This window comes from Hesperophylax consimilis, chromosome 10 (genome assembly GCF_061612785.1).
Source record: "Hesperophylax consimilis isolate HC1 chromosome 10, BYU_Hcon_1.0, whole genome shotgun sequence".
NCBI lineage: Eukaryota > Metazoa > Arthropoda > Insecta > Trichoptera > Limnephilidae > Hesperophylax > Hesperophylax consimilis.
In genome coordinates this window covers 14,865,441-14,882,162 of record NC_142845.1, presented here as the reverse complement: position 1 = coordinate 14,882,162, position 16,722 = coordinate 14,865,441, and the positions used below count along the sequence as shown (strand labels likewise).

General features: G+C 34.3%; 1 protein-coding gene across 2 annotated transcripts in view; it reads left to right on the top strand.

Annotated features, from left to right (window-relative positions):
- Positions 1–16,722, top strand: part of LOC149420347 (uncharacterized) — a 486,416-nt gene that overhangs the window by 446,484 nt on the left and 23,210 nt on the right. For both annotated transcript variants that reach the window (XM_089636629.1, XM_089636628.1), the window contains one exon: positions 9,641–9,856. In XM_089636629.1, the coding sequence (XP_089492755.1) occupies positions 9,641–9,856 (216 nt within the window). The remainder of the gene's footprint in view (positions 1–9,640; positions 9,857–16,722) is intronic.

Genomic DNA, 16,722 nt, shown 5'->3' with positions numbered 1-16,722 from the left:
AGCCTTATACACATAAATAGACTGGACCACGCTAACAATACTCATTTTACGTTTACATTGTATTATTTTAGTTTTTAAAATAAATATATATATATTTTTTAATATAAATATATAATGTAGGGCGGGTTACCGCGTTACTTTGCTTAATCCCTTCGTCCAAAATCTTAAAGGGGTTTTGATTTTTTCTTCATTTTAATTACCTATTTATGGGGGAATTATTCTTTACCTATATTCAATTTAATATTTTGTTGAAATACCTACAGCTAAAGTTGAGAGCCAACCAATGGAATTGAATGTTTTTCACGAACATAAAATTTGATATGAACTCAAGTTATATATACACATTCGTCATATCGCCTGACCCGCTGCTCCGCGCCGTTCATTTACATTTCCAGCAGTGCGTGTAAATCTCTTCAAATACAATCCTTACGACTTACGACTACTTACCGTTCGCTACACGACAAATTAAGGTGTAATGGATCTTTTATGTTTTTCATTTTAGTTTGTGTTCAAAATATACCTAGTACGAATAAATTACGTGCTAACCTCACGAACGCGAGTTGTGTTAACTTCAACGTGAAATATTATACCCAACCATGTGAAATGATAATAAATTTACTTATATTCATGTATCGTCTGTTAAGACCGACAAGTGGCTAACTAACATTTTTGCCAAATTGAATTTTAAATAACCAAAAGTTCTTTACCATGTCCTTTATTTTTTTTCGTAATATGAATATCCTTTGTTCGAAGGGAATAATATAAAACTTTTTCCTTGTATCGTTTAGGAGGTTATTGAATTTACGCTCGTGTAGACTCTTTTTGTCACATTTATGCCAACGTAATAGATTTTTCATTCCCCCATAATACACACATCGCTTTCAATGGAAATAATGATTAATGATTCAGCCAATAATATAATAAATTATTTCGGCTCGTCGTTGGGAATATCTTTGTAAAAAATATTGTTTCTTTCGTTCGGAGCCTTAAGTAATAAATCATTTCATTCTTGTTTTCATAGAATTTTCTATTCAATTTTCTGGTAAATTGTGATAGTTTCGTGATTTAGGCTTTGTTGTTTTCTATTTGATGTCATTAGTACTTGCCGCCTTTATTCACTCTTGTGTGAGACGCTCTTTAAGTTTGCATTTTTTTTTTTTTTTATTTGGTACATTATTTTGTTACAATTTATGTTTTCCAGTAATGTAGGCCTCACTGGGTGGCTTGCCCGTGAGTACTTTATTACTTTATTACTTTTTTACTCGTTGCACTTTGACATACAAGGATTTCCATGTGATGGTATTATTGTTAAACAAACAAATTTCGGTTAATTTATTTATATTCAAAAAATTTTAATTCTAAAATTGGCACTGATAATTATAAATCATATCAGACAAGCGATAAAGTATGTAGGTACCGAAATTATTTTTATTAATTGATAATTCTTCATTTGAAATGTGTATGTACTTGTTTTTTTTTAAATTTTGACAGATAAAAAATACAATTATATTGTAAAAAAAAATGACATCGTTTGTTTATGAAAGGCAATGAGATTCCCAAAATCTACAATTTTAATATCTTTTGATATTTCACTGGTCTGTATTGTTATCAGTGGCGGTTCGTCCTTTTACTGGGGATTCAGAATATCACGAGAAGTTATAATTTTTTGTATACCTATTTCTTCAAATTTTACGGATTTCGCTCAACTTTAATTTCAAACCCTTTATCACACCAACTCGCATTAATTTTTCATGTAAACAATATCATATTTCGCTATTGTACAATGTAGGTATAACTATCAAGATATATAACTCCATCAAAATCACTAAATCGTCTGCTTTATTGTCGAAAGATGAAACCAAATTAGAGAAAACGCAACACAATATTGCATTTCTAGCTGCTTAAGATAATTAAGACAAAATCTGTTTTACTAGTAAATTTACAAATGCCATTAAAAGCAAACAGTTGAAGAAAATAAAAATGTACAAATATTTATTGTAGGTATACAATTAAAGAAAAATAACAGTTAACTTCATCTATATAGTGCAAAGTTCAGTTACTGGCGCGTGACATCAAATATTGTATATAGCGGCGCACAACGATCGTCTTTTTTTAGCGTACGTTATAAGATTTCACCGTCAGGGGGATTATGTTGTTTTTTTTTTGTATTTTATATAATTTTTTTTGTATTTTATATAATATCGGATTGCTGTTTGACCGTATTTTTCGGTCGGGTCGATTTTAGAGGCATAATTTTAATGGTGCGCTGTTTATAATGTGCTAATATTATCATAATGCAATTTTGCTCATAATCTCATCTTTTTAATAGCGGTTCACTGGTTCACTGCACAAACGCACTTTAGAGAAAACCGCCACTGATTGTTATATTTACTTATATTTTTCTTTTTTATCGTACCTAACATCAACTCAGAAGTCACATTTTTTTATGCCGTTATTGACATATCAAAGCAGTGTTTTAGTTGTTTACTATTTAAATTGAATGAAATAGTTGGAGATCCCTTCGGCCCAGGTAGTTATAAGTAAGTACGGCGAGATTAAAATGTCCCAGTAGCCTTTTATGCACCACTAGTGCGCAGTGCGCTGTGCGCCCCTTGCAGACCTACTCGAGTCAGTAACCGAGCGCGGTTCCAATACGTTTTTATTGGTCGTTAAACGAATATCGTTCCATTTTTATAACGGCATAACGACATTTGCGTTATACATCGTCGTTTAACAACAGCGTCGTTAAAACGAAATTGCACTCTCAGTGTGATAATTTTAAGTTTATAAAAATGTGCCTCGTTTAAAAATCATTTTCATGTTTGCACGACGTAATGCCCCCTATCCCTTCTGATGTATTTAATCGCCGTCCGTGGAATGGCTTATTGGCTTTCCTATCAACAAGCCGTCACAGCCTTTGATATAGCTGTAAAAATGTTTATTCCCCAGTCGTTAATGTAGGTACCTCCGTAAATATTTATAGCTTTTTAATTAAGACCCAATAAAGAGTAAATAGAAATATTCCCGAGAATAATTTCATCTTATTTTATTTTCATTAAAATAGACAAACCAATCTGAACGATACCGAGAATCGTTAAAGACGGAATTTATGTATTAAATTCGCTCTTGGATATGTTTATTTGAGATAACGTTTCAGCATAACGTTATTAGGTTTTCATATTATTTCCTAATTTGATTTGTCTTCTCGAGTGTTTACATCGGGCGGGGGTGTATAAACAGTCGGTAAAATTTCCTCGGTGTTTGTGTATTGCTTAGTGAGAAACCACGCCTTTTATTTACGTTGTAAGTCATTATTTGTGTTTTAATTTGGTCGGTTGACTTGTACGACAAGGGTGCCGTTATCTCGTGTCCATCGTACCACCGCGACACCCGGGTACCGCTGTGCACTGTACACTGTACATCGTGCGCAATATATTATCTCCCTCGAGTGGGCCTTTAAACACTACCCTACACACATCGAGCCCCCTTCATTACTCAGGCCGTCACGCATGTCAGCAAAACAGATATCTAACATTTTTTACGGGGCATTAAGTTCCTTCCACCGCGATGTTTCCTCATGGAAATCAATTATGCATATCACCTCTCCCCGCTGCGTTAATATATTATGTTAAATTTTAATTAAGAATTTACATCGTAAACATTAATTATTATCGCATCGCATGTTATGTGTTCTCAAATTGCTTTTTGATTTTGCTGAAGCGAGTTTATGGCGACTGTTAAAATCTTTGCTTTATATTACTGTGGCCATTACATTCTCAGCTTTACAGGCTTCGTGCTTCATTACCGTCTTAGACATATATGAAATAAATTGGACATTTTATACATCTCTGCTCTAGCATTATTTTCATCTGTAAACCTTGTTTGTCACTCAGTCCTAGCCTTGGGTCAGTATTATGTCTTGTGGGACTCCATATATTTCGAGAGGCCCTACTAAAAAATAAACTAACCCCAGCATAGCACTCCTAATGACTAATGACACTATTTCCTCTTCACGAAATGGTCATCGTCGCTCAAGAGACCTAACCCTTAATGATGAAATCATCCTCTTTATACTCTTCCCATGAAATCCTTAAATCCCTCAATCAACAAATAAAAACCTGCCAACTCGATTCACCTTTACCGCTGAAAGCGCCTTTCAAATATCAATATTGAAAGACCGTGATGAAATTTATCAACATAAATAATTAACAAACCTTTTATTTACCTCCCATGTGTCAACGAGCATTATTATCAAAGTTTGCATGTTGATTTTAGTATTTGAAAGCGAACATTATTTCAATATTATCGATCAACAAGCAGGTTGGAAACGAACCAAATCAATCAATTGCCTAACACACTTCTGTCACTATTATTAACATTGTATTGTTGCCAAAGAATGAAGGTATTTTAATTTTAATTCAACATCTAGTTAAACATACGTTGTACCTATCAAATGCTTCTTTTGTATAAAATAACACCATGGTATTCCATAGATATAGATTATTTTACCAAGGCTAGAATTAGCATTTCGTACGAGTATTTTAAAAGAAAATATTTTAAGTTTAATGATTATCGTAACATTTGTTCATAGCATTCGTGTAATTTTTAGGTCATAACTCATAACATAAACATTTAACAAGTTTATAGTGTGGTTAGTTTACCAGATGGTCGTTTGATGTCGAGCTTTTTAAGTTAACATATAAAAGTTTCAGTATCCAAATTAAAATGTAATATTTACACAGAATATTCCCAGAATAAAGATAAGCAAAATCGTTATATTTTTTAACGTAGTATAGTATTCTGAAGTATACATTATTTTTATTCAATTCGTATTATTTAAATACCGCCACGATATAATTTATTTCAAAGAAGTATTTCGAAAACCATTAATGTTAAATCGTTGAAGTGTTTGCCAAAATGCATGTTGAAATATAACATTTTTATTTTAGTCGTAAAATTTATATTAGTCGTAAACCCCGCCTCTTTGCATACATTATACCCGAATATTTACACTCTCCATAATACATTTATTATGGTCACGACCCCGACTAGTTACTAATCTCACTTCTATAATATATGTGTTCATTTACTAAACAAGCCGGAATATTATTAATTCTAACGATAATTAACGTTTACTAATAACACTCGATCAATAAATAATCTACACCGCATTATAATGCTTGGCGTTGATCATAAATCATTTTATGGTAGGTACCCAGAATCTTGCTGTGAATAAAAACATACAATCATTTTTTATGGACTGGTGATTGCATAACAAACAGGTTTTAATGCCTGTAAGATCCATTTAAAAACTTTCCAATCATTTGCAGTGTGTTTATTTTGTTATTCTTAGCTGTTATAAGTTATAAGTAGAGACGTACATTCGAAAGAATTAATTATATTTACCTTACAAGTTTTGGTGACATTTACAAATCATGGCACGACGTCTCTCTTGGATTGTTTTTACGACAGTTTGAGACACCTATCAATAACACGCGAACTGCAGTATACGGCTTGCTGGCATTTTAAGGTAGGTAACTCGTTTTGTTTAAGATCCGTGCATTAATGTATTGTAATTATTGTGCACTTTTAAAGTTATATTGTTTTTGTTTGTTGTGCATTATTCATAATATCCCTACTGTAAAATTGTAAAACTACACGTGATTAATCCATTTACATGTTTGAATGATGTCAAATGTATTGTTTGTGAGCGGTGAATGTATATGTACATTCAAGTATGTATAATAATATGATTAATCGAAAGTGGAATTGGTTACATTGCCGTAACCATAAACTTCCGTTTAATGTTTATTTTAATTGGGCGAAATCATCGCGTGGGCATTTGGGAGTTGGGACATGACCCTCCGGGCTCCAATAATAAACACAATTAAACACCTTTATAAAAATACTTTTGCTGATGTTAATTCATACCTCGTCTGGTAACACGAATTCATTAGCATTTTACTTTCCGCTTACATAAAAACGTTTTGATTCGGTTCTAATAGACTGGTTACAAATTACCTAACAAAGGCAAATTAGTTTTAATGCATTGTTAATAAAAGATTGTATTGTACAGCCTACATTGTATAATATTATAATTCATGTTATTTCCGTAATTCATGCGTTATTCATTCTCAAACTTTTATTGTGTATTTAAAAACGTTCATGCATTGTCTTGATTTTTCTAGTTTTTAACTATTGATTAATTTTATGAAGTTTTTATGATATCATATAACTCTTCTTGTTTCTGCTGATGTTATTTTTATTATTACAATCTTTATAGGTTCTGTGGTATTTTCCTATTTTTTTAGTCAGCCTTTATTTTTTAATTTAATTTTACTAATAGAGTGACAAAAATAATACATATTGACAGAAGTAAGTAAGAACGTCAGTTTAGTGTACAGCAGACATATATACCAACCGCCCAATTATTCCGGTATTTCAATTTATCTCTATTGTATGCTATGTACAATCAAAACATAGATTTAAATTGTTGATTAAGGCTACAATTGTTAATTGACGGCCTTCCTGATCGACGGGTAAGGCTCTCGACTAGCAAGCCGAAGGTTGCGGGTTCAAATCCCCGCGTTCGCAAGTACATTTTATATGATGAATTTGAGTTATTTAAAAATTTACTCATTTTAAATGATAAAGAATATTTGCGGCAGGCACTTTCCAATGTGAAAGATACTCTTAGTATCGTCCTGGTGAAGGCCACTATTCAGAATTGAAAATTTGCTTGAAATGGTTTTGGCGACCAGATCTCAATAGCCAGGCACTTCCCCACATTCAATTTTGAGCCTCACAACATAACCCAATTGGGGATACCATAGCCTCACTGGCATCAGACGGTTGAGAGCAGTTGGGACTCTTATGCAAGGTTTCACATTGAAAAAATACATACTTAAAAAGAAACTATTATCCACTGATTTAAAAAATATATAATTTGTGTTTATTTGAACGCATTTGCGAAACGAAATCATATAATATGTAGGTACGTGAGTTGTTTTATTTAGGGTAGTTCTCCGACATATTCGCCTTCTGCATGCTAGCTTCTATATCGTGTATCGTGTTCATCGTGACTCGTGCCGCTTTGGTGAGATTACTGATTTGCTCGTAGCTCGCAACTCACTCCCGGATTCGGATTCGCCCCGCGCCCGTGCGCCTCGCGATATTTCTATTACGCTATTAGCTATTAGCTATTAGCTATCAGCTATTACTATTACAGTATTGTGATTACAACTACAACATGTGGCAAGACGATCGCTAAAGTAGCTGTTGCCGCAAACATATTACCAGTTAAGTAAAGCAACAATGCTATGTCCATTGGATCGAAATGATTCCAGATAATTGACGTTATTTATTCAATCTCTCAACAGAGCATCGCCTAACGGATATCGTGGGCCGTAATGTTTATGTTTATACGTGGAGATTAAATAATAATGTTTAATTCATAAACACAAGATAGCTTTGACTGTAATCTCCTATAAATACGCCCCGGCACTTTTGTGTTTTTCTTTCAGCTCTTTGAAGTATAGAGAAGCGCATTTATTTCTAAAATACACGTTTACGTTGAGATTGAATGCACTAGGGGAGCCCTTCACCAATAATTAAAATGAATATACCTTGCTAATACATTTTACTCATCTTCAAATAAAAATCATCTTTAATATGGTTGTGTCACTAAGAGCTTCCTTATAAGCTCTATTTCTGTGGCATGCGTCTTTCTAACTTTCTTTAAAGCTGGGCGGGTTACATTGTAGATATCAGCACGGCTTTAGTAGGCAGGTGCCTATGTAATTAAATTTTTAATGAAAAAAAAATAACAAATTTTCTTTTAATTTGAAGAGTGATATATCAATAATTCACAGCCTGAGGTGGATTATTTTTTCGCCTCGTATTTTTAGGAACCACACGATGTTTTTTTTTGTAAAAATGTTCAAACTTGAGTAGCCTATATCAAAGTGTGTTGAATATTGTTTTATATTCGAGATTAAGAACGATGTTAAATAAACATTTATTTACACGCGCCGACAGATTCTTTGACGGCCGCGAGATATAGCTTTTCTCATGAACTTTATTATGTACCTTTCACATTATGCTTCTATTTATAAATTACTGTTTATTCCAAATAATTTGGCAAGCGCTGGTTAGAAAAAAAAACGTACACGATGGATAAATGGATGACTGTATTTTTAAAATAGGTTTCCTCTTTCTTATGTTATTATTCGGGATCATGACTCTCCCGTCCTCTTGACAAATCATTTGGCTTGGATAGTTTAAATTGAAATTTACGGCTTTTTACGCTAGCGTGAAAGAAAAAAATCTTTCTAAGAATTCCACGATATTTTTGTCTCAATTTGTCTCTTCTGCAATCCTGTTGACTATTTGATTTCCCCTAAAAATTCTGTTAACTTTCGTTTAACTATTCTTTCAGGTAAGTTATATTATATACTGTGTTCTAGTGTTAAAAGTACCAAAGCCGATTTTTTTCAGTATTGAGTTAAGACAATCAACAGATCTTGAAATGCATTAATTCCACAAAGAAGCCAAACTAACATAACTTGATTCAGAAGAATACAAAGCAACACCATTATTATTTCTAGTGAATTCCTAAGAAAAATTGATAAACTACAGAACAAACACACACATGAGACGAGGAAAAGAAATGAATTGAGACTCCCCTTCAGGAAAAAAACACAGAGTCAAAAGTCATTGATGTACGGAGCGTTGAAGATATTTGGAGAGCTACCAGAAGAAATAAAATCAGAAGAAAACATAAAAACATTTAAAATTAAATTAAGAAAATATGTAATTGTAAAAAGCATTCACCTTGTGGCTCATCATATTTTATAATAAAACACATAAATTTGTTTTTGACCACGATAGTTTTATTCTCCTGACGAAGGAAGGGATCTTCCGAAACCGGTAGAGTGAAAATAAAACTATCGTGGTCAAAAACAAATTTATGTGTTTTTATTATAAAGAAAATATGTGATTGATTCATTTTAAATGTGTTACTATAAATATATGTATATGTATATAAGGATTGTATTAGGACATAGATAACTATGTACCTACTTTAAAATACCGCAATAAACAATAAACCATTCCCGAAATTAAGTATATTATACAGGTTGTCCGGGGTAAAGTGCACAAACTTTGGGATTTTACATAATCGTAGAAGTTAAAAAGATAAATAACTTTCCGTCGTTTTCTTTCCTATACATTTTTTCCATAAAACAGTATTCTTTTCTCCATGATATTTTGTCTTTTTTTACTTGTACATCACATAGAATCACCTCCCAAAGTTTGTGCACTTTACCCCCGGACACCCTGTATTATTAATGTTTATAAAGTAAATGTTGACGTTGCATACATATTCCATCTTCTCTTTCCACTTATCGACTGTGGTACTTTTGGAATGGTCGCAAACTGTGGTTAGGATTTATAATATCAAGAGTCAGAATAACAGAAGAGCACGTGTGAATGAATATGAATGAATCAATGATTGTGTGCTGAGTTGTGTGGCGGTCTATCCTCTCTGCCTATCCCTGTGGCGAAACGGCATGAATGGTAGTAAGTTAGGTACCTGTTGTATTGAATGTTTGTCATTTTAATAAGTGTTATTGTTGTCCAGGGTTCCGATGGCGGTGGCTCTGTCGTGTTCAGCTCCGGCGAGTTCGGGGCCCGGGGTGTGGCGGGCGCCGCGGTGGGGCCCGGCGGAGCGCCCCCGGCGGGCGGGGGCCCCGTGGGCGGGGGTGCCTCCCCCGCGCCCGCGCCCCTGCCTCAGCCTGCGCCCTCACCCGCTCCCGCCGCCCTGCCGCCGCCCCCCTACACCACCTCCAACATGCAGGTGAGATCATCTATACATTCTTAACAACCACTATCTCTACCGCTTAACCGCTTAGAGCTCAATTGTAATCCATCTCTCTCTGTTACATCATGGAGCTATATTTCAAAAAGGACCACACTACATGGCCATTAAAGTATATAACAACCTTCCACGTAGCATCAAACAAATAACCGACATACTTAAATTTAAATCATCACTATAAACATTTCTTTTAAACAAATGTCACTATACCTTAAATGAATACCTTACATAAATTAAATACCTCTGTTTTGTTTATTATTTTTTATTTACATACATTTGTTAACATGTAATTGTTGGGTTATGTAATATAATGTGTATTTGTTGGGTTAGCTGGAAGAAATAGGATGTAACCTATTAGCTATACCCTCTGTACTCTGTATTTTTGTGCAATAAATATTTTTTTGAATTTGAAGACATTCTCAGTAACGACCTGGTGAACTACCACCATTCAGAAAAAAATGTTGCTTGAAATGGCTTTAGACATGTTTGGTACTTCCTTCCCAGTCTTTTTTCTCATCTCCTGCCCTTCCCCACTATCTTGCCTCACAAAATACCCCAATTGGGAATGCCATAGTCATACCGGAAGGTTGGGAGCAAGTTGGGACTGTTGTGTGGTATTCACATAAAAAAGCGTTATTTATGAAAAAGAGGGATATGTTACAACGGAGCTGTTGGCGCCCAACGGTAATAATATTTGATTGATTTGTATAGCGCCGTTTTTGTGAAAAATCACCTCAAGGGCGCTGTGCTCATACATTCTTTCACCGAGAGGATGATGAATGTGGCGAGTGCGAGATGTAAAATATTATAAGTTAATGACGTTATCTATCCTATACTTACCGATAAAATAATTATAGTAGTACTCTTAACTTCTGAAAATGATTCTAAAGCTTACTACCATATAAACGGGAAAAATACTGTTTACTATAAAATTAATAGAGCAACAATTCTCTGTGTAATTGTGGGAACACTAATAAACACACCCACACTTTTCCTGGTAATTTCTGTTTGTTTGTGGTTTGGTGAAGTAAGATAAAAAAGCCGTAATATATTATTTACTGCACTCACGATATTATTTTTATTTTCTAGCATAGTTCTCACTATCGTCCTTTCTAGAGATAGTAGACAAATGGTGGCCAGTTGTGTAGCAGTAGTGGCCTGCAAGTGGAAGCCCGCATTAATTTAATATCTCGCTCCTTATCTGCTTTCGTCGGTAAACAAGGCACCTACATAACATGTCCGATTCTATGCATTTGCCTTAACCACCCACCTAACGTTATTTATTACAAAAATATTATATCTCTAGCGCCACTTGATATTCTAATATTACCGTATTATTCTTTTATCACCGGACCCTCAGCCGAGTGTTATCTCAAATGCATACTCGTGTCTTCCCAATATGTAAATATTGTATGCATTGAGTGATTTGTTTACTTGGAGATTATTACATATAATATTCATTGAGCACCCAGCCGTTTATATGATTCTATTGGCGTAAACTATTATAAAAAAAACTAATTTCGATTGTGTCTGTAGCCCCGGTTCAAAGAACTATAGAACTTATATAGTGCTTTGAATTTAATTGTGGTCATCATTTTCAAATTATTACGTTGGCGTTTTTCAAAATTGTAACTGATTCGTCGAGATACAGATGAGACACGAAGCGAAAAAATTGTTTCCATTTTTTTTACCTTCAATTAATCCACTTTGACCACATACGCTCTAACGACGAACGACCGGAAATTACCGAATACAGTCGTCGCGCACTGCTATTTGCGTGATAATAACGGAACACGTTTCGTCGAGATGACTATCCCGCGATTTTTCACCCGTCTGGGCTAGTTATTATACAGTTACCTCTTCGTTGCGGTTTATTGCTGGATTAATTACCGTCTTAATGTAATAAAATATTTATTAAATGAATTTAATGTTGCTTACTATTCCCCTGGGTCGAACGTCGAATGGACTGTGTACCATCAATTAATAATTCACGTAAATTTTGATAATTCATCTATACCTATTAAATTGATCAATACGATAAATGTGTTGTTGCAACTCTGATATAGATCTACCCGGTATATTATAGGCATTTAAACGTGATTAAACGTCAAGATAAAAACGCTATCTTTCCCTTTTAGTATTGATTTTAACATTTTATGGATATTTTAATATGACTCGAGTATTCAACAATACTCGAGTGGATAGACGGTGTACATTTTAGATTACATCCTATTGAAGTATTTCCGCAAACTTAGCCTTGAGCCTGTCACTCGATTGAATGTCTCTCTGATCAATATTTATTTAGTACAGCGCTATCTTAACATTATTAAAATTAATAATACTGCCTACTTAAGTGGGATTTACTTGATTTTAGCATATCTTTAAAATTTACGACTAATAACTTTTAAGTTAAGTTTTTATCTCGTTGAGTGTTTTACCTGTCTCGACTCGTAAAGTTTTTTAATGCGCAATTAATCCCGGCCACAAATTAAATATGAAAGTTAATCCTTTCAGCGTTAATTACGAGCATCCCGGGTGGTGAATATACATTATGAAACTTAACGATTATAAAATGATTTGGGTGAACGTAGACCGGAAAGCAAACAATGGCGGGGCAATGGCGATGGCTGCATTTAATATTATAATCAATCATTAGCGGGCACGCGATTGGCCACGCGGCCGTGCAACATTTCGTGTGCAATGTGCAATTGACATGGGTTGGGTAGTAATAGTAAGTAGTCATTGTTATGCACCGGGATGGATTGGAATGCACACGCATTGCGGTGGCGGTGCAGTTGCCCGCCCGTCCCTAACTGTAATGATGGCATTCATTATTCATAATGCACTTTTCGGTTGCAATCATCAAACCGTCCGCCGCCGAACTTGGCGGCTTCGGTTTACCATTATTTCATCTTTATTGTTTCACCGTCCGATGGTTATCCTGGCGTGTCGATATAATTTGTTGGGTCCTATCCTCATTTAGTTCCGCGCTTGTTAGGTTCAGAAGTTCAGATGTAACGATAAGCGACTATTAATTGCCTCGGCTGGGAAATGGCCGTCTTCTATCCCTTTACCTTTCTGCCTTTCTACCTCTGGAGGGAGTTGTTTATCTAATGTCATGTATTGTACACGTACAAACCTCACACGTTCCCTGACCAAACAACCTACAATATGTAACATTTTGTGTTTTTCGTGTTAATGTTTTGAATCGTTTACCTAAAATGTATAGTCTACCTGTAAATCAACTACCGAACCTACTACCTCTCCTAGTAATACTTTCTTGCATTATAAAATTAGTAGTCGATCGTTAAGAGTTTGGATAGTTTGAAAACATACACTTACGTAAGGATTGCAATTTTTATTAATTCCCAAGCTAGATTGGAATACATCGTGGCTTTAGTAATAAATTAAATAATGTTCAGCAGACATTATTTATATGTTTACCATTTCACGTGTAAAATGTGCTACATCCTGTAACGTAAAGTTTGTAACAAATCACCTTTCTTTATATTGAATTATTACGTAAGCCGAGTCACAATACATGACGATTGTAACGTTTGGTAAATTCTCAGAGTCGGAGCTACGACCAAATGTAGTATTTATTGTAAATTTCGTGGAGTAAAGAAACGTTTTTTTATACGTATTTTATACGTTTTTTTCGTAGGTATTGATGAAATAAAAATGATAAATCATTATGTAAACATAGATTTCTCATTCACCCCAAGCATTAATCAATCCGTCATGTCGGCGTAATTCCCCGTTAGTTTTTAATACGCTTATTCCATTTTTTATTCTGTCGGATATTAAATTAACTGGCGCATTATCATATCAAAATATTAGCCGGGTTTAATCTGCCACAGTCGTGCGGAATTATGTTATGTTGGCATTTAAATCAATTATCTACGTTTGCCGATGTGAACGCATTCAGTTGATTGTGTTTGATGTTAATCTGACAGTATAAACATGATCATGCCCCATTTGAATTATTTATATCTACACAATAGTAGTATGTGCTTACAAAGTGTACGTGTTTTTCTAAATTACCGCTTGATTGTTATTTATATTATTATTTACAGTGGCAATATTGAAATACTCGTTGAACACCCGTGTTTAATAATTATGTACGGAATAATAATTATTACTTTACTGTCTGCAGAAAAGCAAGGTTGCTTAGCGATAATTTATTTAGATAGCCTTCATACTTTTATGCAATCATTCATAATTTTGTACAATTAAAATTTAAAAAAAAACACGTTTTAATTATTGTTTAAACAATATGAATACATCATACATATCTTTTTTCTTATATGGAATACCATATTCCGTTGAAGTCTGCATCTGAACTCTAACTTCGTCGTTATGATTTTCATAAAATGTGTAATGTTCCAGAATATCAACTTTAAGCGACCGGTCAGTGGCTGAGTTGGCATCGCGTCCCACTCGCTAAGTCCTCCATCCGAACACAAGCACCATTTTCCGCTTACTGTGGTGGTAGTAGAAAATTTTCAAACATATTCGTAAACCGGGAATGTTTGTATTTCTCATTAATAATATAGGTTCTTTACACTTCATAAAACAACTGAGGTCTTTATTTTAAGTACGGAAGCCTTTCAAGAGATAAATAACGTATAATATATAATTATCAGCGAATGCGATGTATAAACATGTCTATGTCGCTTTTCGCGTAATGAGTGATTCAACATGAATGTGCAGACATAGCCCACGTATAATCACATCGCATCCCATTTGCCCGCCATGAGGCAACACCGCATTCACAATGTAAATGCTTCAATGCCCAACTGTTATTTATTTGTACGGGTTAATAAAAGCTGCAGTGACTATCCGGCTTTATTGAATATCCGACCGCCAATGCAATTTATTAAATTATACAGGCAATATATTGGTTTTTGCGGTCAGTGACGGGACCGAACCGCGCTCGCTATGGTTCGTTTATCGCTCTAATAATATACGTCGTATCCGCGAACAATACCCACAATTGCATAAATAATGCAACCAAAGCTATCGGTGACCTGCATTTAATGTTTTCGGTGTGATAATTATTGAAGTATTTTTTATCGATGAATTAATCATTTTCGTTAAATGATTGCACCCATGCAACTAGAGTGCTGTACGTTTTAAAAAAATCAAGTGAAATCGTGATTAAATCATTACCACTAGTGTTTCGATATAATAAATCATGCATTATCTTTAAGCATTAAATAATAAAAGTATCTTTCATTAGTCTTAGTTCTGGGTAATGTGTTAAGACGTAATGTAATGCTGCGTATACATACGCGAGCCGAACTGCCGAACTGAACCTCAACTTATGGGAAAGGAACGAAGTAACCGCAAATGGCGCGAAACGCCGCTTGCAGTTGCTTCGTTCCTTTCCCGTAGTTCGTGGCTCGGTTCGGTTTAAGTTCGCAAATGTATACGTACCATAATGTGGATACAATACTTCATACGAGCCAATTTCAGTTTTTTTGTCATGTGGCAGTGTGATGGCTGGAGTACGATATTATATTGTGTGGAAATGCTGCGTTAATAATGGGTAAAATTATTTCCTTATTACAATAATCATTTTGTGCTTGTGTTTTACAACAAGCACAAAATGATTATGTATAAGTATTATTTTAAACAGGCTATACTGGAGAGATAACGTGTTTAAGGCGGTGCACTACGTCGTGTAATATTTTAAATTGAGCCGCTATCAATAATAACCCTTATGTAGATGGCGATAAGGTTTAAATTCCCGCTTAACACCATCCGCCTGTTTTGATTTATGCAAGAAAAAAACATGGCCAAATAGTGCCTTTTATTTTATTTTGTGGATGTTCAGGCATAAATATTGATTTTTTTTTCGATCATTTTATAAATAACTTAATTTGCCACATTATACAATAAAATAATAACCCAAAATGGGTTCGTAAGTAGGAGATTTTGAACTTTAAAGCAGTTTTCATAGGCCTTATACATTATTTTTTTCTGGGCTTATAAAAAGACTTATCTAAAAAATACTCAATTATTTCTAAGGCCAAGATGTATTCTACTCGCGGTATTTAATTAAAGCATCTGAAACATTTCTAGGCGATAAAATTTTCAAACCAAAAACACATGATTTTGCTTTACTACGTATGGCATCGCCTTAAGGCTTTATTTTCTTTTCGTCCACACTGTCTAATTATAATGAATGTCGTGTATTATGTCAGTAAAACCACAGACTAGTTTAAAAGTGATATTACCAGACAAACATTATACTGCGACAAGATAATAATAACCTTTATTACTACCGAACATTCAATACGACCAATCAACTTTGTTTGGTTACCTGTCTTTACCGAAAGGGGTTTACGACAATAATAGGCGGGGGCATAATACTCAGGTGCGTAATACGTACGTAGAAACTAAATACTAGATAAGTACCACATAGTAAGCAATATTCTGTAACAGTCAAAGTCATTTGCGCAAAGCGAGATATGTATCTACCGAGCTTTACATTACCATAAAACGATCATCATATTTCTACAATAAGTATTAGTTGCACAATTAATTATAATATCCACTGCCCAATGTTAATTAAATCAGACTGTATAAATTATTATTGTACATATCTTGTAAAACTACTCGCTTATTTTTCATTCGTGTATTTATTTAATAATTTGCAATAGTCGCGGGCAACCATTAGTCGGTTTTTTATAGGGTAAGGTAAAATAATTAGGAGCAACACAAATGGTTAAACACGTCGCCGATTTCCCCCTTTTTGTAAGCACCAATCAATTATGTTTTTGCAACACGTAATAAAGCATAATATTGTCGTAATGTCGGTTTCTCTCTCGGCTCGTTCC